Raw genomic sequence first — 22,408 nt, 5'->3', positions numbered from 1 at the left:
TTCCGACCGTTTGCGTTGTATAACCAAACTCTGCTATTCTTCTTCTAAATTAACTACAATCCTTTTACGCATTCGCGAAAAAGAAATATGATGAAACTATCGAAACCCAATTTTAAAATTAAGATTTAAAATTTAAATTTCGATTGCGGCCGACAAGCTGAAGAGCAAGCGAACTACTCTATGCTTGTTCAACTGATGCACGGCATTAGTTAAAGCCACCACCTGTGTGTGAGTTCAAGTTTGTAGTACGAACCAACCAGCAAAGTGAAAGACAGCGAAACAAATACGAGTACTACCTCAACCTGTGCTGTGTTTTGGCGTGGGCGGCCGCCTGCAGGCAGAAAGTTACAGCAGGTGCACGCACATTACAGAGCGCTGCTGGCAAAAAATCAATTGGGATCAGCGGCCAAACTTGAATTATGGCCATCATTGCCCGTCCGATATATGCCGATCTCTCACCTGCGATTTAATGTTCAGGCAAAAGGGAAACTACACTGTTAAGAACCCACTAGGCTTCCTGTTGATTGGTTAGCCCAGCCCATGAGGTAGCCCATGATCAAGCTTCTCAACCAAGTCCATGGTACAGCATAGGAAAAAGTACACCCAAGGTCCCTCAACTTGTCACCGAGATACAAAATCGTCCCCCAATCGCAAAACCAGATACCGGGCGTCCCTCAACTATCAAAACCGTTCGCTTTAGGTCTCTCGGTGGTTTTGACCCCGATTTTATCCGACGTGGCGGCCGAGTCAGCGTGGGACCCACGTGGGCCCCATATGTCAGGATGCCACATCATTTATCCCTTCCTCTTCTCTCAGTTTTCTCCCGTGTAGGCTAGCCGGTTGGTTGGGGAGGAAGTCGACGGGACAAGGCGAGAGAGGAGGAGGATCAGCGACGGTGGCCGGCGACCGGCGATGCGGCGGCGGCGGTGGTGGCCGGCAACGGGCGATGCGGCGGCGGCGGCAGGTAGACGCCGTCGTCGTCATGGCGTGTGCGCGGGAGGCGGCGCCACCATCGGAGGTGCTTGCTTCTTGCTGTGGAGAAGCGACGGAGGCCGGCAACGTGGGAGGGCGAGCGCAGGAGGTCGGGCTGCACCGGCAGGCGGCGGTCGACGTCGACCATCTGGAGGGCAGGAAGGGAAGAAGAGCAGGGAGAGGGATGTAAGTTCAAGTGACTTAATTTGGTTTCGGTGATTAATGACAAATCTAATTATATGAGACTAACGTTTTTATGAGCCTTTCTTTGACTAGTATCATTTGGATATGAAAGTAAAAATGATGAGAGGTATGTATTAAACTTCACATATTCTAACTTGGTCTCTCTTGTGGATCCAAAATATAGTGTGAGGTTCCTATTTGATCTTTATTGATTATGTGCATATGCGTTCCTTCATATCCATATGTATGCACATCTTGAGGGGGAGCTTATTCTATATTTTGTTTATTATAAGATTTCTATCTTGATTTGAAATCATTTTTCATCTCATCTCTCCATATTGTTTATATCGGGTTATTATCCATCACCAAAGAGAGAAAAGATTGAAAGATCTTGGATTAAACAATTTGTGTAATTGTTACTTTGGTGATAGATGATAAACCGGTGTTTATGGGATTAACCTCTCTTTTGCATAAGTTGTCTACTAGGTTATTTCCCGATAATGAGATGTGGAAGACATGCATTCTTTTGTGATGGACCTTAATCATGACAAGGATGAAATGCATGGAGATAAAACGATATGTACCACTTCTTATCTCCTACTTTTTGATAGGTTCATATATATGATTTCCATGTTATTGATATATAAGTGTGAGACTAATGTTTACTCGAATGTTATCTTATTTAGTCTCATTTACATTGAGAACATGGAGATCATGAAGGTATAAGTTTTATGTTGGTCTACATCATTACTACATAAGCCTTCTCTATATGTATAGGATAAACCCCCCATTGGTCATTCTCTAATTATGCATACACTTGCATCTCTTGTATATTTATTTGTATGCATATATTTAGGGGGAGCAAATCCTATACATTTATTGTGCATGTTCTAGATCCATATTGTTCACCTATTATTTATATCGGATCTTTGCACTTGAGCTTGCATACGAGTATATGACACTTGTGATGTTAATGAATACTCAACAAACATCAATATCTTTCATATGCAACCGGTTGGTCATCAAGTGAAGGATGACAACCGATTTGTTGAGACTAATGTTCTCCTTTGAGGTGTGAAAAGGAATAGGTCCCACGATGATGAGGCTAATGAATGACACCATGGGTTAGTGGTCACCAAGCCAAGGACATCGTCATGTTGGCAAGAATGAAGTCAAGCTTGTGATGAGAATAAAGTCTTGACAAAGGATGGACAAGACCTCGGCATAAACATGGTTCAACCGGATGGTCACAAGTGTTGATCTCGGCTCAAGCTTGACCCCAAGATGGATGGCGCAAGGCAAAGGTATAATGTAGCTAAGAATGTTTTCTTAGTCTTTTCCCGGTCTTGGTGTTTGGTGTAGACCGGATTTGCTAGATAGGCGCCGTACTATCAAGAGGGGTCTATGAAGCGAGCTTGTGAATGATCTTGTGCCATATTAGTTCATATGCATGTAGGTGCATTTTGTGGGCTTGTCTAACCAAGTGTGATGAGTTTTCTCAAGTCCTAAACCAAGAGAGAAGTGGGCATGTCCAATAGGAGTGAGTGACATCTTGTGGGTATGTCCGGTGGATATCATTTGGAGTGTGAGCCCTTTATCCTTAACTTAAGTTGTGTTTCTTGGATGGATTTTTCATGGGTTGGATGGCCCTTTGAATAAGCTTTCCATAGAGTCCAAGAACGCCAAATTCCGAGACCCGATTCAAGAGATATCGCTGTTTTACTAACGGTCGGTTGAGCTAAAAAGTGACCTACGGTCTGACCGGGTCTGTTAGCCGTTTTTCTGACCGGCGTGGTAAGGCCGGTCTAACCGGCCCCACTGGTCTGTTGCACTGGTCTGGTTTTTGGTGGCGATACAGAGCCGCCAGAGCCGCAACCGGTCAGACCGAGCCGACGGCGGTCTGACCGAGCCGTGGACGGTCTGACCGGCCACTACACTGCGGTCAGACCGGCCAGGTTGAGTGGGCTCAATGATTGCCCTGTAATGGCTAGTTTTCTAGCCGTTACAAAGTAGTCCGGTCTGACCGGCCTCACAACGACAGTCTGACCGGCAGAGCATAAAGTTGGGGATTTCGGTTCCAACGGCTAGTTTTGGTGGTTGAGGGTATATATGCCCACTCCCCAGCAGTAAGGGTAAGGTTTTGGCACTCCATTGCATTATCTTGAACCCTTGTAAGAGCTCTCACACCCTTGTGCACTTAGTTTATCTAGTGAGGTGTTACAGAGTGAGTTAAGCCAATCCAAGTGCATTGCTTCATTGTTATAGCTAGTGTGGCACTTGATCATCCTCGGCAAGCATCCTAGACTTGTTACTCTTGGAGGTTGCCGCCTCCTAGACGGCTTGTGGAGGTGTTGCCCGGTGACCTCTCCGAGGAGATTGTGGAGGAGGCCTAGCACCGTTTGTGAGTGGTTTGGAGTTCACCACCTTCGGAGTGAAGGAAGAACTACCCCGAGTGATCGAGGCTTGGGTAGTCCTCTCCGTGGGCTGGCTCCCGCCTTGCCCACCCCTTGACGAAGGGGGCGTGCGGTGGCTTTGTGGTTGAGCGGTGGAGTTGGGCTCGCCTCAACAGGGATTAGGAAACCGGCAAGTTTCCGAACCTCGGTGAAAAATTCCTTGTCTCTTGTCTCATTTATTTGTTGCACTTACATTTGTGCTATTTACATTCATAGAGACATATTTGAGCCCATACCACTTAGGTTTGCAAAACTTAACTTAGTTGCTTAGTTAACCTTGCACCTCACCTTGCCTAGCAACTTAGGTTAGTTTTGTTTAAGTGCTATTAAGTTTTAAAACCGCCTATTCACCCCCCTCTAGTCGGCCTCCTTGATCCTACAAGGGAAGAGCAGAGGCAGATGTCGCGGATGGGGAGCAGGATAGGGAGAGCGAGGCCGCCATCGTCGTCGTCGTCCATGGCCGCAGTCGCCGGGAGGAGAAAAGTGGAGTTAGATGGCGCCGATGGGGAGCGGGATGGGGAGAGCGAGGTCGCCATCGCTGTCTTCATCCATGGCGCAGTCACCGGGGGAGAAGAGCGGAGGCAGATGGCGCCGATTGGGAGCGGGATGGAGAGAGCGAGGCCGCCATCGCCGTCGTCGTCCATGGCAGTGGTTGCCGGGGGGAGAGATCACCGCATCGCCGCCGCCCCTCACGCCGCCAGCACCGTGGCGATCGATGGAGCTATTCGAGCTGCACTGTCTCCAACGAGCCTTTCCTCCTCGGCGTCACTGGCCGCATCACCACCGCCGCCGCCGACCCCGCCACACCGCAAGACACCCTCCCGCTCGCCCTCTCCCGTGCAGGCGCCGACGCTGAGACCTGCTTCATCGCCGCGGCACCGTCCGGCGAGCGAGGACGTGGTGAGGCGGCACGACGGTAGGCCACGCGTGAGCAGAGGCGAGCGTGCCAGAGTCACGTCCGCGTCCGCCGCGATGGGAGGGGATCCCAGCGATGGCAAGCCGGGAAAAGTGAGAGAGAGAGAGGGGGGAAGGGAGAGAAGAGGGGAAAGAGAGAGATGACGTGGCATCCTGACATGTGGGTCCCACGCTGATTCGGCCGCCACGTCGGATAAAACCGGGGTCAAAACCACCGAGGGACCTAAAACGAACGGTTTTGATAGTTGAGGGACGCCCGGTATCTGTTTTTACGATTGAGGGACGATTTTGTATCTCGATGACAAGTCGAGGGACCTTAGGTGTACTTTTCCCTACAGCATATATAAGCCAATACACCAATCCTAACGAGGCATAGCGGTGGCTTTGGTTTAATGCGACCTCAGTCCCTCTCTGTCTCTCTTGTTCTTCTTCACTTTCACTTTTAGAAGTTTCCTCTACTTCTTCTCACTCAATTTCTTTATTTTTTCTTTTGAGATTGTATTGAATTTCGTTGTTCTTGAGATTACAGAGTTTAGAAGAAGAGGGTTGTTTTTTTTTTCCTATTTTTCCCTTTATATAGGAGTAGCGTTTTTTCCTATTTTTCGTGGCAATGACCCTCTGGCCGATTACATCGTGTAACTATATAACTATGCTTCCTTCTAATATAACGACGTGTTTGAAAAAAAAAAAGAGAAGGGTTGTTAACATACACGCGTTGCAGGCCTTGGTGGGCCTCTGCTGGGCCTGCAGCGCGGTTGCTGCCTCACCGATTTCCGCAACGAAAACCTGGTCGCGAGTTCGCGCCGCCGCCGCCGCCGCCAGCCAGCCATGGAAGCTTCCGCCTCCACCTCCACCGCACGGTAAGATCCTCTGCTTTGCTCTTCTCTGTCTGCGCTCCCCCGCCGCGCTACGATCCGTGACCCTTTCGCGATCGCGCAGCCGCCTACGGGCCTTCAGGCGGTGGATGCGGGACCACGGCGTCGTCTGCAGCGACGCGCTCCGCCTCGACGCCGCCGAGGACGGTGGCGGCGGCGTCTACGTGCGCGCCCTCGCCGCGCTCCGGGAGGGGGACCTCGTGGCCACCATCCCGCGGGGCGCGTGCCTGACCCCGCGCACCTCCGGCGCCGCCGAGGCCATCGAGGCCGCGGAGCTCGGCGGGCCCCTCGCGCTCGCCGTCGCCGTCATGTATGAGCGCGCGCGCGGCGCCGAGTCGCCGTGGGACGCCTACCTCCGCCTGATCCCCGAGCGGGAGCCCGTGCCGCTCGTCTGGCCCGCCGATGAGGCCGAGCGCCTCCTGGCCGGCACCGAGCTCGATAAGGTGAGCCCTTCTATTGTAGTAACAAGTTGCAATGCTTCAACGATTTGTATCTGCCTTGATGCTTCGATGGTAGGCAGTGAAATTGATCTATCTTGCAATGTTTGGCTGGCTGGAGTTACAACTATGGCCATTTTTCCTTTTCAAATCAGCATAATGCGAGCTGATTATGCATATGATGTAGTACTTTCCTGTTGCACACATTTCATGTTTCATATTGCGTTATTGGTTGATCACTAAGATGGCTCTAAAAACGGCAAAATTTCTAGGCAGATAGTGAAGCAAGACAGGCAGTTCATTTGTGAGGACTGGAAAGAGTGTATTGAGCCACTCATTTTGTCAGGAGAACTTGAGGTTGACCCAGATGATTTTAGCCTGGAGAATTATTTCTCTGCTAAGAGTCTACTTTCGTCGAGGTCCTTCCGAATAGATAGCTATCATGGGTCTGGAATGGTTCCCCTGGCTGACCTGTAAGTTACAATCTACTCATGTAATTAGATTATTTCTCGTTTACCTGGTTATTTGGAAACGATGCATCAGGTGTGCACATACTTAGGTGATGATGTATTTGTGCTGGTCTTAAGTCTGAGCGTTAATATGGAAATGCCCTCCATCCAATTTGTTTCAGTTTTAACCACAAGACTGGTGGGGAACATGTCCACTTCACTTCAGTGTTAGAAGGCTCGGACTCAGATAGTGAAGATGGTGAAGATCCAAATAATGCTTCTGCTGATGAACAGTCAACTATAGAAAATTCTGCCGACATCCCTTCAGGTTACATCCATGACCATCTGCATGTAACATCAATAGACCTTATTTAGACATGTACTTGGTTGATTTTGAGCTTCACTCATTATGGTTGTTTTGTTCATACTATGTAGGAGATGATGAAGATTTGGAAATGATTGTTGTGAGAGATGTCAATGAAGGGGAGGAGGTAATTGTGTGCTTACCATCTTTTATTTGGGTCCAAAGTATTGCTTAATGTATCACTGTTAGATATCAGTTAGGTTCCTGTTTTGAGGCAACTTTATGTTTCCTCTTGTTCCACTGTAGGTTTTTAACACATACGGTACCATGGGAAATGCTGCTCTGCTTCATCGATATGGCTTCACAGAGATGGACAACCCATATGACATCGTCAACATCGACTTAGCTCTGGTTACTAAGTGGTGCTCTTCTAAGTACTCCCGTCGATATGCAAGAGCAAGGGTATCACTCTGGCATAATCTGGGCTATTCAGGTTGCACCAGCCAAGATGCTGACTACTTTGAGATTTCATATGATGGAGAGCCCCAGCTTGAACTTTTGATCCTGCTTTATATCATCTCCTTGAAGTCTGATGCTTATGACAAGCTGGCCAGCGTGGCTCATGATCTGATTGGTGATGATGAGGTCGACAGCATTAGTAGTGTGCTTAAGGTTGTTAGAGTAACAAGCTCCAATCAACATCCAGATATTGGCGGGCTTGAAAAATTGCCTGATGTGAAGAAGCTTTTGCTGAATGAGAGCGTTTGTTCTGCACTTGTATCCCTTGCTGACATGAGGGAGAGCCTCTATGGTTCAAACACTTTGGAAGATGACAGGCAAAAACTGCAAGCATGCTCTTCTGTCAACGAAAGGAATCTCTATCATTCTTTGGTGCTGCGGGTGAGCGAGAGAACAATACTTCACAAATTGAAGAAACATGCATCTAGTTGGTCAAAGACCAAGAAGAGGAAACAGCTCTAGCTATTTTGGGGAAATGATGATATATTATGGCACTGGTACTCGACATATCCTGCTTAAAATTTTGCTTTAGCAATTAACAGGCAGTTTGTTTGTTTTTCCCAATTTGGTAGATTCTTAAGCGGTAGATCACCAACGGAATTTATCCGAGTCATTTGTTCTTTTGTTAATGCTGTGATCTGTTGTTCCATGTCAATTCTTTCTGAGGTTGACAATATTTTGACATGACTTGAGTAGTAAAGGAGCACATGCAACTATGCAAGTATGGAAATTTGTTTTCATCGGCTTCAAGTATTAATTCATGAATTAGTTCATGTGCGTTGGCTGCTTGTCAACATAAACAATCCCCAGCGAGACTAGTTTATCAGATACAGGCATTCAATCAGTTGAGTTTTCGAAGAAAAAGGATGTTAAACAAGATGCGTGATCACAGGTTGACATTCAAACGTGCCGGCGTAACTGTAGTTCTGCTTCATTGGGATCAATCATGTAACGGATACAGTAACTAGAAACACAACTACAAAAATTTGATAACGGGATAGCCCCGGGCAAGGGGCATCGCGTAACAGGAACATAAAAAAATGTTACCTGTTACAAGCATCATCTCGGGATGAACACGCGCAAGCTATTTCAACTTTCTTTTTGGAGGATGTTACAGCAAGTCAAATATTTGTTTTGAGAGCTGCACTGTTATACATTTTTTCTTGACAGACTATTTTTGCGTTACAAAAAGGCCTACGAAAGCACTGACTAGATATCTCGAGAAATATTCGGAACATCACCAAACTCTTCAAACTATGTTCCATGATTGCATCTATCATCTGTAATTTTTGTATGTACTTCATGTGCGTAGGGCAAAATTCAGGTATACCCCTTCCAACTTTCAGGGAGACGCCATTTCCTGTGCCAATAAATGGACACCCTCGACCATGCTGGGAATCCAAAACTGTAATCCAACGGTTCGTCTGCCAATCCCCCAATGAAGAGAGGTAACCAAACATACCGAGAATCTCTCAAGTTAGAAGGATTCCACCTGTCTGCCATGAAGATGAATGTACCAGGCAAGCCAGGGAGGGGAAGCACAAATGTGCTTTGAGATAAGAATGTTGTCAACCGGAAAAACCTGTTGCCTCCAACGCATGGGTTGCCCAATGTCTCCCATGGACCCATGATCGATTCTGCAGCATGCGCTAGTGCTCTATTAGGAGCCCAACCCGAGCAACCAGAGGTGATCATGTAGTAGGTTCCTTGAAGCTTGAAGACAGCCGGAGCTTCCCTATGCCGTCTTATTAATATTCTCCTCATTGCTACCGTGATATTAAGATAGTCCTTTGTCAATGGACTGACATGAAGCTCAGTATTGTCACGAGAAGAGTAGAAGAGGTAAGCCGACCCATCATCATCTTTGAAGATTGTCATGTCTCTACTTTCAAATCCATGTGGGCGAAAGCTATAGAGGTAGGTGAAAGGCCCAGTGGGAGAGTTGCTGACTGCTACACCAACAGATGCTTTGGTGTAGTTTGCATCATCAATATGCACCCACATAACATATTGTCCAGTATGGTCATTATATATCACCTTAGGTCTCTCAAGCACCTTAGATTTATGAAGGTCATGGGTGACATTAGTAGGCTCTCCAGGAAGCACAATTCCTTCATTAGTCCATGACCATAGGTTCTTTGATGAGTAGCAGCTTACCCCAATAATGTCAACCTGGAAAATTATAAAGACAACCACTTATCAGTACATGCGTACTTAAGGACCAATCAGCCACAGACTTGTCTCAAAATCCATTGTTGTACCCTTTTTTTTTTTGGTATCAGAACAAATTGCTAAGATAACCAGTCACTAAAACAAGGAAGATATTATACTAGAATTTATACTTACCCGATATGTACTCTTGGGGTGAGTTTGGTAGGTTAGCCCATCTTTGTTTTCTCCATACCAGTAGTATTTGGCAGTGATATGATCATACAGAATACCACCCCCATGGGCTTGAATGGCATGTCCATCAGTGTCCAGCCACACCCTACCAGGATAGAAGTACATACTGTCATTTCCACCTTTTGTTGGGTTCACTGCACTTCTTTCATCAGGGAAGAACAAGGCATGTACTGCTGATGACTCATCCAAATATTGATCAATAACCTTTGGAGCCTTGCGAGGCCCCCGCCGTTTCACTGCACGAGGATTAACTTTGTGAGGAGGTGGCAAGCGGAAATGTTCCTCCTCAATCTCTTCTAACTCTCTGGTAGCAGATAGATGTCTGAAATAAATATGGTTCTGCCTAGTGTCTGCTTGACGGACAACAGAAAAGAAGCAAACAATGAGGGCAACTCCCACCAAGCTCCATACAATAAAAGACAAGGAAGATCGGCATCCTGCATCAAAGTTGAGAGCAGATGATTTCCGTTGTTTGTTCCTCATCTTCATTCTCCCATTATTAATCCTCATAAGAAAGCTGCAGTAATGATCCGTTATGGTTTTAAGCCATATTAAAATGTAACAAACCATACAAGATGAGTCAAATAAATTTAAGTGAAAACAAAGCAATGTTTGCACATCGGGAGGAAAACCGTGACAATAGTTTGGAACAGGAGAAAAGGAAGCGTCACAAGACTAGAACACATGAATTGACTTATTTAGCCAGTATTCTGAACAGTATGAAATTGAGTAACTGGAATACTGAACTTTGCTATCAATAATTATAAGTTTATAATTGCTGGCTCAAAAAAGGAAAGTCCCCATCAATTGCCTGTTTGGCAAGTTCAGTTTTCAGCATGCTATAACAGAAGTCAAAACAGCACAGCGAAACAGGGTAACCGCAGTACTGAACTATAACTATCGATCATTGTAAGTTTAATAACTGAAATAAAGTCTAATAATTACACCGTTTATTTTGCAAGCAAGAAAAATTAGAGTGCTAGGGATTGCACCAAAATGAAATCGAACGGAGCACAATCAATGCTACAAGAGCTCACCAAACAAGCGAACCATCTGGAATCTTGCCCAAGTTCCTACCGCCGCATGGTTCTGTACGTGATCCACGCGTGCAAGCAACAGCCGGCTACCTTCACACAGCAGCAGAAGCAAACGAAACCGCATCAGAAAAGCGCAACACCTGCGACCATTCAACCCACCTATACTATTCCAAGGTGTTCGAGTTCCAAACTAGCGCAGCCGATTCAACTGATCCATCCCGCCCCAACCCCCAATCCCATTCCCCTGATCCCATCCCTCCCTGCACGCAACGGAGCTCGGGTGAGGGCTTTTACCTGGGGTGGGCGCCGGATCTGGGGGCAAGACGCGCGGCGCTTGCCGTGGAGAGGAAGGGTGGGTTGACGCCGCGCCCCCGGAGAGGAAGCGGGTGGGGTTGCTGAGGTCGCGTCTACGGGTGGCGGCTGCGGGGTTCGACACAAGTCGCACAAGGGGAAGGGGGGAGGGGAGACCTGGAGAGGAAGGGGGCGTGGGGTAGCGGCAGGTGGGGAAGGCATAACGGATGAGGAGCTAGAGCGAACCGAAAAAGGGTGAAGCGAAGCGAAGCGGCGAGGTTTGTCCGGCCGTGGTGTACCGGTGACCAGACTCTTCTCTCCTTGTTCTGGTAAGCCCAAAAGGTATATTTGTAAATAAAAAATAATTATAAATAAAACTTTTATATGTGTGTTTTTATCTATCTGAAAACAGAAACTGGAAAATAAACTTCGATTGAAAAAATTTCAAAATCAACTCCAAAAGCATTTTCTAATATTTTTACAAGACTAACTGAGACCAAAAGTCTGAGATGATATTGTCACCTTTTTATATCTCTATAATTGGATATTGTTTAGACGAAGAAAGTTTATACTTTATTAAACTAGCTTAAAGCACAATGATATTTACAGACAGGCCCCACTACAATGGGCAAATATCACATTGGGTACCATGGATTAATATGACATGTTTCATGTTTAAGGGTGCGTTCGTTCTGGGGATTGGTGAGAAAGGGACCTCGTATTCCGCGCGCACACTTTCCAAACTACTAAACGGTGTATTTTTTGTAAAAAATTTCTATAGGAAAGTTGCTTTAAAAAAATTATATTAATCTATTTTTGAAATTTAAAATAGTTAATACTCAAGTAATCATACGCTAATGGCTTACCTCGTTTTACGTATCTTCCCAATCTTCTCAATCCCCCTCTCCTCAAACTCACCCTAACTTTTCATAAAAACTTGATTACATAAATCTCTTTAAAAGCCTATTTAAAATCTATTTTAACTTTCTAATAGTCAAATGATTTGTTTGGACCCTTAAATAACAATTACAAAATCATTCAAGTGTTTAGAGCATGCTTCATTGGTGTTGTGTTAATTTTACCACTCTTGACTATTATGGCAAAATGTGGTAAAATATGGCTAGTGTTTGGTTGGTTTCTACAATTTTAGCATGCAATGCTTTCTTATCTTTTGGTCCCACAAGTTATAGGCTCTTTTTTTAGCTAAAGTTTGACACAAATATGACCATTAATTTTGGAGCCGCACAATTTATAGCTTGATATACTTTTAACATAAAATTGTGGCAAAGTGAGGTAAGCATCCAAACGGATTATCCAGAAAAAAAGGGTACCTTAGGTCGCTAGTCCAATACTAGCCATATCTTTATTGTGTATCCATGTAACATGGTTTTATCGTATCACAGTTTTGACCTAATTGCTACCGTTGATGCTAGTTGAATTTTTTTTACTGGGAAAATTTGTACAGAAGTGTACGGTTGAAACTACGGAGTACTATGTCCATTCCAAAATATATGTGTTTTCTGTGAGTTTTTCAAAATTTAGGAAACACGCAGAAGTTATTATATTTGAACGTTGGGAGCAGTACTTTTATTTAGTGCAAACAAAACAACTCGACCGTACTTTTGAAATACGGAAACATGCGAGAAAATCAGGCTTGAATGTACAATTCAATGTAAAAAATAATTGTGGGAGCTAAGCATAACTTATGATGTGCATCTCGTTTTGCCTAGCTAGATTTAAGTCCTTAGATTGAATGGATGTGCAAATCCTTCATCGATCAATGTTTGGAGCCTATTACTCGACCTATAAAAGCACACACTTCTTGTGAGTCCATACCACCTCCTTCTCAACAAATGATAAAGTTTGTACAAAACATATATAATGTGGAGCGCACCCTTGGTGTGTCTGCCCCACATTTGAACTTCCATCCAGGTAAATCCTAGAGCATCCCGCCGATTTATAAAATAAAAACAGAATCTATATATGCACAAAGTGCTGTGAGGCCATTTAACTTTCCGTGGTAAATGTTATGGTAAATCTAAATACCAAAATATTCATGTTTAAACTCATAATTTGCTACCTCTGTTCTCAAATAATTGACTACAGTCGGTTCACTTTAATGAAAGAAATTTGTATGATAATATTTTTGACAGCACATTGTTCGCTAGTATACCATATTTTTCATGTATTCTTTTTTTTTTTTGCAAAAGATGGTTAAATTTAAAATTAAATAGTGCCGGTGTCAATTATTTTGAATGGATTGAGCAACTTTCAGTATCACTATATTAACCAGGAGTAGTGGAAACAAATTAATTACATCATCACATATGACCTCCTTTATTCCCCTTACATTATCTTAGTCAATATTGTGCCTCATGAATAAATGATCTATCAATGCACCATTTGAAATGTACAATAATACTTATAGGGCAATAAAATCATTTAAATCTTTCTCCTTTCATGTATCAAATTAACTCCAAAAATAACTTCTGCGTGGAATTATAGTTGGAATAAGACGCGAATGGAAGAACATTGATCGGTGTGTTGCTACGGAATTGGAGCGAAATAGGCGTGCGGCGGCCAGTACAAGCGAAGCTCCATCTTGTACGTCGTCCGAGTCCGGCCACGCGTGTCCACCGGCGACGACCGGACGTAGCCAACGGCGTACAAGAAGTCGCCGGTGCCACCGACCACCGGGTACACGGACGGCCTGGTGATGTTGGGCGTGCCCCCGAGGATGGAGACGGAGCCCCGGTAGCCGCGGTGGTGGAGCGTGATCTTGGCCAGCGACACGCTCCTCCGGCCGTCCTCGCCGTCGAAGCTCGTCGAGATGGAGGTCCCCTCCGCCACGCCGGCGACCCGGGAGGAGCTGTCGGCGCGCACCGTCAGGTTGTCGCGGAAGACGTACATGCTGCCGAAGGGCTGCCTGTCGGCGGAGGGCTCGCCGGCGTCGCTGACGACGACCCTCGCGGGCGCGGGCGCGGGCGCGTCGACGCCGGGGACGACGACGTAGCCCGTCCTGTTCATGGTCTCCTGCTGGTACAGGGTGAAGCTGACCGTCTTGTCAATGATGTCTTTGCCTATCTTGCTGCGTGACGAGAACGGCGACGACGACGACGCCGCCGCCGTCGCCGCAAGCTGGGGTTGGGGATGCAGCAACCGGTGCGTGGAGCAGATGATCATTACCAGCAGGCACAGCACCAAGCTCATGGCCGTGTTGGTAGCTGCCATGGCGATGGCTGCTTGATTGATTATTGCTGTTCACTAGCTTCCCGTGTTGGCCTATTGAAACCGCGAGAGAGAGAAAAACGGAGGAAGAATTTGAGCTTAGGTGGTGCTAACTGCTAAATACTCCTTTTGATTGATTATTGCTGCTCACTAGCTTGCCATGGCGATAGCTGCTTGATTGATTATTGATGTTCGCTAGCTTTTTTCCTTGGATTAACGGCCACACGTAAAATGGATGAAGCATTAATGATTAATTAAGTATTAACTATTATAAATTTTAAAAAATAAATGTATTGATTTTTTGATAAACTTATATAAAAAATGTTTTTCTACAAAATACACCATTCAATCTCTACTATCATAAAAATTAAAAATGTTTGTGCCGGTATTTTAGTACGTCATCCGTGTAAGAATCGGTTTTTAAATTCGTTTGCTTTTGGAAATATATATTCGTATTTGAGTCATTTTTAAGATCGTTCACTTTTGGTAATACAGAAGGGATCATATACTCCCTCCATCTTATAATATAAGGCATGGTCAAACTTGGCACATTATTCAAAACTAATCTTTGACTTATATTTACTCATATGCTATAAGGTTTGTTGTAACAAAATTATAACCATCTTAAAGTAAATTTAAATGCCAATCCAATGATTTATTTTATAATAATTATTGGTTAAATATTTTTAATTTTGAATCTTGTAATGTGTGCACGCCTTATATGTTAAAAAAACTCGCATACTAACTTGAGACAATCGGAGTCCTAATTACAGCTCATGATTTTCTAAAGAAATATATATATATAATCCAAGCGAACTCCCACAGTGAATTTCATCTTAACTAAACCATATAACAATGATAAGATTAAAATAAACTTCACCCTTTACAACGCACGGATATTTTTTCTAGTAGTTTAAAAGGTGTGTACCATGATGGTTGAAAAAAAAATAAGCCTGAGTTTTTTGGGCTAGCTACCTTTGGTTTTCTGTAAACATTTTTTCCGAACGACTGTAGTGTATTTCATGAAAACCTTTCTATATATATAAGTTTTTTAAAAATCAAATAGATATGTTTTTAAAATTTTTAATAATCAATACTTAATTAATTATTGCTAATAACTTTCCAAGTTTTGTGAGCAGCTATTTAGCTCAGCCAATGAGCTTAAACGAAGGTAGTCTAATCTGGCACGGGCCTTTTTTTTTAGAGAACGCCGTGGGGGAAGACCCCACCTGTGGCACGGGCCTTTTATACGTTCTAGTTCGGCTTCTTGTTATTTGGGTGATTGGGTCGGTAATAAGGTCAAATCTACACTCGAAGGTCTGTCCGTTTTCTCGATTAATCTCGGTCCGTTAGTGCGCTTTGCCACCCCAAGTCCCAAAAAAGAATCACGAACTGACCAAATCTAAATTCGATAAGCGCATCATCGGTAGTAGTTTAATTTTTTCATGAAAATTCCTCAGATTATCAATCTTGAATTTTATTACACCAAATACAGAAATACCTCCCAGAGGTAATTCAAACTCTATATTAATAACTCAGCGAGAGACTGAAAAAGGACAAGCAGATGCATGATATGATACGAAACCTCTAATGGGCGATCAATCGCCTAGCCGATGGGGTAACGATCGGGTGTCCCCCCTCTCTCCACCTGGTTTTCTTTTTTTTACCACATTACTTTCTTATTTTAGTAAATTTATACACCTCAAGTTTATACACCTCAAGTTTACACATCTAAAGTTTAGAGACCATAAGTTTATATATCCGATTCAAATTTGAATTTAAATATTTTCTATATATAGTATTTCTATACATCTACAGTTTATACACCTAAAGTTTATAAGTCAAAAGTTTATATACCCATTTCAAATTTGAATTTGAATTATATCTGATTCAAATTTGAATTTGAATTCAAATATTTTCTATATATAGTATTTCTATACATCTAAAGTTTATAAGTCAAAAGTTTATATACCCGTTTCAAATTTGAATTTGAATTATATCCAATTCAAATTTGAATTTGAATTCAAATATTTTTTATATATAGTATTTCTATACATCTAAAGTTTATACACCTAAAGTTTATAGATCCAAAGTTTATAAGTCAAAAGTTTACATACCCGATTCAAATTTGAATTATATCCGATTCAAATTTGAATTAATATTTTCTACATATAGTATTTCTATACATCTAAAGTTTATATACCTAAAGTTTATAGACCCAAAGTTTATAAGTCAAAAGTTTACATATCTGAATCAAATTTGAATTTGAATTCAAATTTTTTATATATAGTATTTCTATACATAAAATTTTCTAACTTTTTGTTTTTTTTAAAAAAATTTTGTGGTTTACTGTAGTAAGAAGAGAAGAAGGGGAGGAGGAGGGGAGAGAGAGAGAGGGGGAGTAGGACGGGTGATCGCTAGAAACCATATGATATCGGACTGCTAGAAACGGGGAAACCATTTTAATCCCTTGAGAGGATATGTACTCGTTGTTTGCATGTCACTTAAATGGTCATGATTTTTTTAAAAAAAACAAAGAATATGTATTAACATGTGATATATCACTCCACGAATATGTAAGTCCAAATTCAACTTCTACATCTCGCGACGAAAAAAATAAATTAAACTACAACAATGTATATCCACAGTCAAATTTGTTTTTTTTCATTGCTTAATGTAGAAGTTGAATTTGAACTTGTATGTTTGTAAAGTGATATATATCACATATTAATACATCTTCTCTGATTTTTTTTAATTTTATTATAATTATTTAAATGACATATAAACAAGTGAACATCCCTCGAGGGATGAAAATCCACTCACCCATAAACGAGTTCACACGCATACGCGCTCAACAAGGTGGAAGACAGCGACTTGACTAGTGTCTAGTGCTTTGAAGTTGGAGCGTAATGAGCATACGGTGGCCAGTACAGGTGAAACTCCACCTTGAACGTGACCGACGATCCCCGCGCGCGCAGGTTCACCGGCGACGTCCGGACGTAGCCGACGGCGTACCCGAAGTCGCCTGTGCCGCCGACCACCGGGCAGTCGGACGGCCGGGTGTTGTGCGTGCCGCCGAGGACGGACACGGATCCCCGGTGGCCGCGGTGGTCGAGCGTGATCTTGCCCAGCGACAGGCTCCTCAGCCCGTCGAAGCTGGTCGTCACGGAGGTCCCCTCCACCACGCCGGCCACCCGGGACGACCTCTCGGCGCGCACCGTCAGGTCGTCGCGGAAGACGTAGACGGTGCCGAAGGGCGTGGTGGTCTCGCTGACGCCGGCGCCGGCGACGCCGCCGACGACCATGTAGCTGGTCTTGTTGATGGTCTCCTGCTGGTACAGGGTGAAGCTAAGCTTCTTGCCGTGAAACCCTTTGATGCCTTTGTCGCCGCTCGGTGAGGACTGTGCCAGCTGCACGAAGGAGATCATCGTCAGGCATAGCAACAAGTTCGCGGTTTTGCTGCTGCCGGCGGCAGCCATGGTGACTGGAGATGTACAGATCAAATTTCTGCTCGATTGATTGATTCTTGGTGCTCACTATCTCTAAATTGATCAAGTTATATAGCTGAACCAGGATGGACTATGTAACTAGCAAGCGATGGAAGCAGCAGACGTGTCGCACGGGAATTTGAGGAATCGAGATACTGTGCACGTTCTTGACCTTCAACAGCGGGGTCTCCGTCCAAGTCAATTAGTCAAAACTATGAACTTCATTTCCTCTGTAAACTGTTAAGCCTCGTGAGTCGTGACCAAAAACTATGCATCTAGATTGCTCTTCCTGGACTTCCACATGGCATGGTCGGCATGATGTCGTCGTGTATACGGCAATGCACTTGTGTCACTGTGAGTGTGAGGTGAATACATGTCTTAGGCTGGACTAGGTGTTGTTGTAACAGATAAAATAAACTAATAAGCTATACTATTGCATAATGACTTAGCCCCTATTTCTTTTTAGCTTAGGATTATTATAATCTAAATTATTGAGTCAGATTACTATAAACTAAATTGTTATAATCTATAGTAGAATAAGCGGTTAGTTGTTTCTTTACTAGATTATTAGAGCCTAGATTATTGGGTTTGCAAGTCTAAAGAGGGAGTGGGGTGGCATGGTGGGTAATTTTTCACCCAATAATCTGAAAAAAAGCTCACCTAAATGAGCTTATCATATTATAATAAGCTGGACTCCAGATTATAATAAGCTACTTCAATAAGTTGTCTGTTTCTTTCAGCTTAGGCCCTGTTTGTTTCAGCTCAAAATTATTGTAATCTAGATTATTAAATCAGATTACTCTAAGCTGGATTATAATAAGCTAACATAAAATAAGCTGCGGTTTGTTTGTTTCTTTGGATTATTGAAGGTATCTAAGGGTAGTGGGTCTTTAACCACCTAATAATATGAAAAAAACTCCTCCAGAGGAGATTATTAGATTATAATAATCTGGCTTACAGATTATAATAATCCATCATAATAATATACTTGTTTGTTTTAGCTTACTCATAATAATTCAGATTATAATAATCCTAAGCTGAATCAAACAGGGTCTTAGTACATCAGACACTACTTAAAAAAATGATTTTTCATGACAGTACCCTTTTTTTCCCGTTGGCCGTCATATGAGAAATCCACTTGTGAAATTCTAACGAGGGATAGAGGGTTTAGAACCACTAGTGAAAATCCATTTTCGCCGATGGTGAGTTTAGGACCGCCGATGAAAATCAGTTTTCGTTGACGGTTGCTTAAGAAGTCCGCTTCCAAAAATAACCTTATTTTTACTAGCGGGCTTCTTAACCTACCGCTAACGAAACGCTGGCGGGTACTAAAGAGTGTCACCCTTAAAAAAATCACACACTTAAAAAATATCATCGCCCATTAAAAAATCACCACCCACCACTCTTTATCCACCTAGTCCTTATCCTCTCGTTCCTCTTCCTCCCTCCAGATGCACCCTCTCCACCGCCAGCCTCTCTTCACTCTCCATCGTTGTGTGGGAAAGGGGGCAGCAGTGCGGGGAAGGAGGTGCGGTAGTGGCGCGGGAAAGGAGTGGCGGTGGTTCTCGGCGACGAGGTGCAGATCTGGCGCTGGCGAGCCTCAGGAGAGTGGATCTGCCGCCGCCTGTCCTCGGGAGAGGCACGAGGGAGGGGGCAGTGGTGGTGCTCGGCGGCACCAGTGCGTGGGAGGGGCGGTGGGGAGCAGAGCCGGCACTGTCGAGCGGATCCGCCGCCGGCCATCCACGCCCTCCCTCGGGAGCAATGAATCCATCCTCACCTCTTAATCTTTATGATGTAATATTTTTGTGCTCGATCTGTGATGCCTCACGTCTTAATCTTTGTGATGTAAAACTTTTGTGCTCGATCTGTGACGTGGAATTTGTAGAATTTGTGTTGTGATGTGAAATTTTTGTGTGAATTTGTGGATTTGGGATCTGTGATGGCATTTTTGTGGAATTTGTGCTTGTTGTGGATTTAGGATTTGAGATTTGGTGCCGTGGATTTTTGAATACAGGGTAGGGTAGCAGCATGTGGGCATATTCATTTTTGCTGGCGGCTAGAGGGCAGTTGCATGGTTTTTTTTTTCACCAAAATCGATTATCTATGGCGAACGGTATAACACAACCGCCAACGGAATTCGATTATCGCTGGCGGCTGATATAACACTACCGCCAGCGAAAACGATTATCGCTAGTGGTTAAAGTTTCGCTTGTGAAAACCTTAGATTTTCACTGGCCTTTTGACGCTAGCAGTTAGTCTAGCCACCAGAAAAGGCATATTTTGACCGTAAGGAAATACCTTTTTTCTACTAGGGAGAGGTTGTTGAGCTAGCATTATACGTACATTTAAGTTTGAAATTGAAGTAGCTCATGTTATAATCTTGAGCGAATGAATGAGGCCCCATTTAAAACATCTACTTGAATGCTTAGACCACTTTTTCTATACTATTTGTTAGCAATTTATAATATTAATTTAATTCAACCATGTGAGAATTTTGCTCCATCATGCATATTCTATCTATATCCAAAGCTTAACATCCATTTAGAACGCGAGCTGCTGGCTGTTCAAGCGCAGCTTTTGCTGCCGGCAACTTGAGGTGAGGTGTGCGGTCTAGTAGACTGGAGTAGATCGGAAGTCATATCGACCAACTACTACTGCACACCTGTGAAACGTACGTACGATTATGCCTCATCGGCTGACCCAATCATCTGCAACTAACGCACTCCCAATCATCTGCAACCAACGCACGCCTCATCGGCTGCCGGCAACGTTGCAACGCCGCGCGCGGCGCGTATATAAATAGAAGGATATGGAGGCAGAGCCAAAGCCAAGCCCAACCCGACCGGCAGCTAGCACACGCGACGCGCCGACGCGGCGAGATAAGATAAGCAGCAGGGAGTGGCCTCCGAAACCGAGAGGACGAGGAGTACACAACGTACGTACGGGGCGCGGGGGGCCATGGACACCTTCGTACCTTCTTCCTATCGCACGGCACGCCCACGCTCTCCATCGACGACACGATGCCGGCGCAGCACTTCTTCAGGTCGTGGCTACCGGCGGCGGTGGCGGGCGCGCAGCCTCCGCGTGCCATCCTTATCGTGTCGGGCCACTGGGAGACGGCCACGCCGACCGTCAACGTCGTCCGCGGCAACAATGACACCATCCACGACTTCGAGGGCTATGGCTTCCCCAAGTCCATGTTTCAGGTCCAACTGTTGCATGCATCATGTATCTGATCATGCATCATGTTTGTTGCATGCCTTGTATCTGATCACGAGGCAAAACTTGTGCCCTCCTTTAAAAAAAAAACTGAATAATGCATGCATGGCATCCCATGCAGCTGGAATACCCGCCGCCGGGCGCCCCTGATGTGGCGAAGAAGGCCAAAGAGCTCTTGGAGCAAGCCGGATTTGGCCGGTGAGGGAGGACCACGGCCGCGGGCTTGACCACGGCGCGTGGCGTGGGTGCCACTGATGTTCATGTACCCGGAGGCGAACGTGCCGGTGTGCCAGCTCTCCCTGCAGACCGGCCGCGACGGCGCGTACCACTACGATCTCGGTAGAGCGCTGGCGCCACTCCGGGACGACGGCGTCCTCATCCTCGGCTCCGGCAACGCCACGCACAACCTTAGCTGCATGGCGCCCGTCGCCGAGGGCACGCCGGTGCCCCGGTGGGAGGCGGAGTTCGACGGGTGGCTGCAGGAGGCGCTCCTCGCGGGCGGGAGGCACGACGACGTGAAGCAGTACGAGGAGAAGGCGCCGCACGGTAAGATGGCGCACCCGTCGCCGGACCACTTCCTCCCGCTGCACGTCGCGCTCGGCGCCGCCGGGGAGGATGCCAAGGCGGAGCTGATCCACCATAGCTGGTACAACGCGATGCTCTCCCACGCGTCGTACCGCTTCACCACCACCACCAAGAACAAACCGATCGCCGCATGCAAAGAGTGAAACATGTCTTGCTTATATCATCGCCATTTTACTCTTAACAATTAATAATCTCCGTGGGATCTACGTTAATATACTCCTATTAACGTAGACGTACGTTCGTGCCTGTATTTCCTAACGGCCGTGTCTTGTGGTTTTCAGTTGCAATAAACTTGCATGCATGGTGGTTTGGGTTGTGGCCCAGCCTCTCATGGCGTTGATATCACTATGATAACTGCTATGTTTATTTGGACCCGAACTGGCCCATCCTACCGAGCAAGGTAGGAAGCAACAGGGCGTTCAGCTTCATCACTGAACCGTATTTGCGTGTGCAAATTTGACAGCTAATTCAGTCAAAAAAAATTGACAGCTAATTAGGCAATATGTTGTTATTTAACTATGGGTGCAGAAGACTGCGAGGGGAACTATTCTAGGGTATTTCCTCGTTATTTGCCTATCATCCAATTGGTTATTAAAAAAATAAAAAAAATAACATGTGATAGATCACTCCAAAAATATGTAATGTTAAATCCAACTTCTACTAGCTGCAATAAAAAAAATAAAGTTGACTATGAATATAAGTTAACTGTAGCGCCCGTTCCGTCTTGGCGCCTAGCGGGAAAACTAGCTCTTAAAAATCCTATTTGCGAAATCCGTTTCTTTGCTTGTTGTCTAGTGCCCGTGCCATCTCAGGTCTCAAATCCCCGATCCATCGTCGAGTTCAATCCCGAATCCAAATCCTTCCCAAATCAAATCCCTCCGCAAAAGTCTATTTTGCCTCCCTAGGGTTCGATGGGCCGAATCCCTCTCGGCCCATCTCCCCCTCCCTCCCCGGCTCGCTCTCTCTCTCTCTCTCTCCCTCTCCCCCGCTCTGCCCGAGCGCTGCTCGCGCGAGCGCGCGAGCCGCGCCGAGCCCTCCCTCCTGCCCCGC

At 45.0% G+C, this 22,408-nt stretch overlaps 4 protein-coding genes and 1 pseudogene across 6 annotated transcripts; 2 read left to right on the top strand and 3 right to left on the bottom strand.

Moving 5' to 3' along the window:
* The first annotated feature begins 5,330 nt into the window (after window positions 1-5,330).
* On the top strand, window positions 5,331-8,011 carry LOC127783644 (ribosomal lysine N-methyltransferase 3). The gene is made up of 6 exons (XM_052310840.1): window positions 5,331-5,383; window positions 5,463-5,841; window positions 6,112-6,308; window positions 6,467-6,612; window positions 6,720-6,775; window positions 6,895-8,011. Exons 1-6 carry the CDS (start codon window positions 5,352-5,354, stop codon window positions 7,567-7,569), a joined length of 1,485 nt encoding a protein of 494 aa, XP_052166800.1. The 5' UTR covers window positions 5,331-5,351; the 3' UTR covers window positions 7,570-8,011.
* Window positions 8,012-8,177: 166 nt separating this feature from the next.
* LOC127783624 (uncharacterized) lies at window positions 8,178-11,128 on the bottom strand. 3 transcript variants are annotated; one of them, XM_052310816.1, is made up of 4 exons: window positions 10,842-11,128; window positions 10,548-10,633; window positions 9,454-10,027; window positions 8,178-9,279 (listed from the first exon to the last, which is right to left on the bottom strand). In XM_052310816.1, the coding sequence occupies exons 1-4, from the start codon at window positions 11,058-11,060 to the stop codon at window positions 8,428-8,430; spliced, it is 1,731 nt and encodes a 576-aa protein (XP_052166776.1). In that variant the 5' UTR covers window positions 11,061-11,128; the 3' UTR covers window positions 8,178-8,427. The 3 variants fall into 3 exon arrangements, with proteins under 3 accessions (XP_052166776.1, XP_052166783.1, XP_052166790.1); XM_052310823.1 differs by having other exon boundaries at window positions 10,548-10,637; window positions 10,842-10,989; XM_052310830.1 differs by lacking the exon at window positions 10,548-10,633 and having other exon boundaries at window positions 10,842-10,980.
* A 1,917-nt stretch (window positions 11,129-13,045) lies between these two features.
* On the bottom strand, window positions 13,046-14,069 carry LOC127783654 (dirigent protein-like). The gene has a single exon (XM_052310851.1). The coding sequence runs from the start codon at window positions 14,067-14,069 to the stop codon at window positions 13,386-13,388; it is 684 nt and encodes a 227-aa protein (XP_052166811.1). The 3' UTR covers window positions 13,046-13,385.
* A 2,715-nt stretch (window positions 14,070-16,784) lies between these two features.
* LOC127760058 (uncharacterized) lies at window positions 16,785-17,606 on the bottom strand. Its single transcript, XM_052284270.1, has one exon. It carries the CDS (start codon window positions 17,543-17,545, stop codon window positions 16,952-16,954), a length of 594 nt encoding a protein of 197 aa, XP_052140230.1. The 5' UTR covers window positions 17,546-17,606; the 3' UTR covers window positions 16,785-16,951.
* A 2,757-nt stretch (window positions 17,607-20,363) lies between these two features.
* On the top strand, window positions 20,364-21,682 carry LOC127758400 (extradiol ring-cleavage dioxygenase-like; annotated as a pseudogene).
* Window positions 21,683-22,408: the final 726 nt, after the last annotated feature.

Source organism: Oryza glaberrima, chromosome 1 (assembly GCF_000147395.1).
Source record: "Oryza glaberrima chromosome 1, OglaRS2, whole genome shotgun sequence".
Classification (NCBI taxonomy): Eukaryota; Viridiplantae; Streptophyta; class Magnoliopsida; order Poales; family Poaceae; genus Oryza; species Oryza glaberrima.
This window is presented reverse-complemented; position numbering and strand designations above follow the sequence as displayed.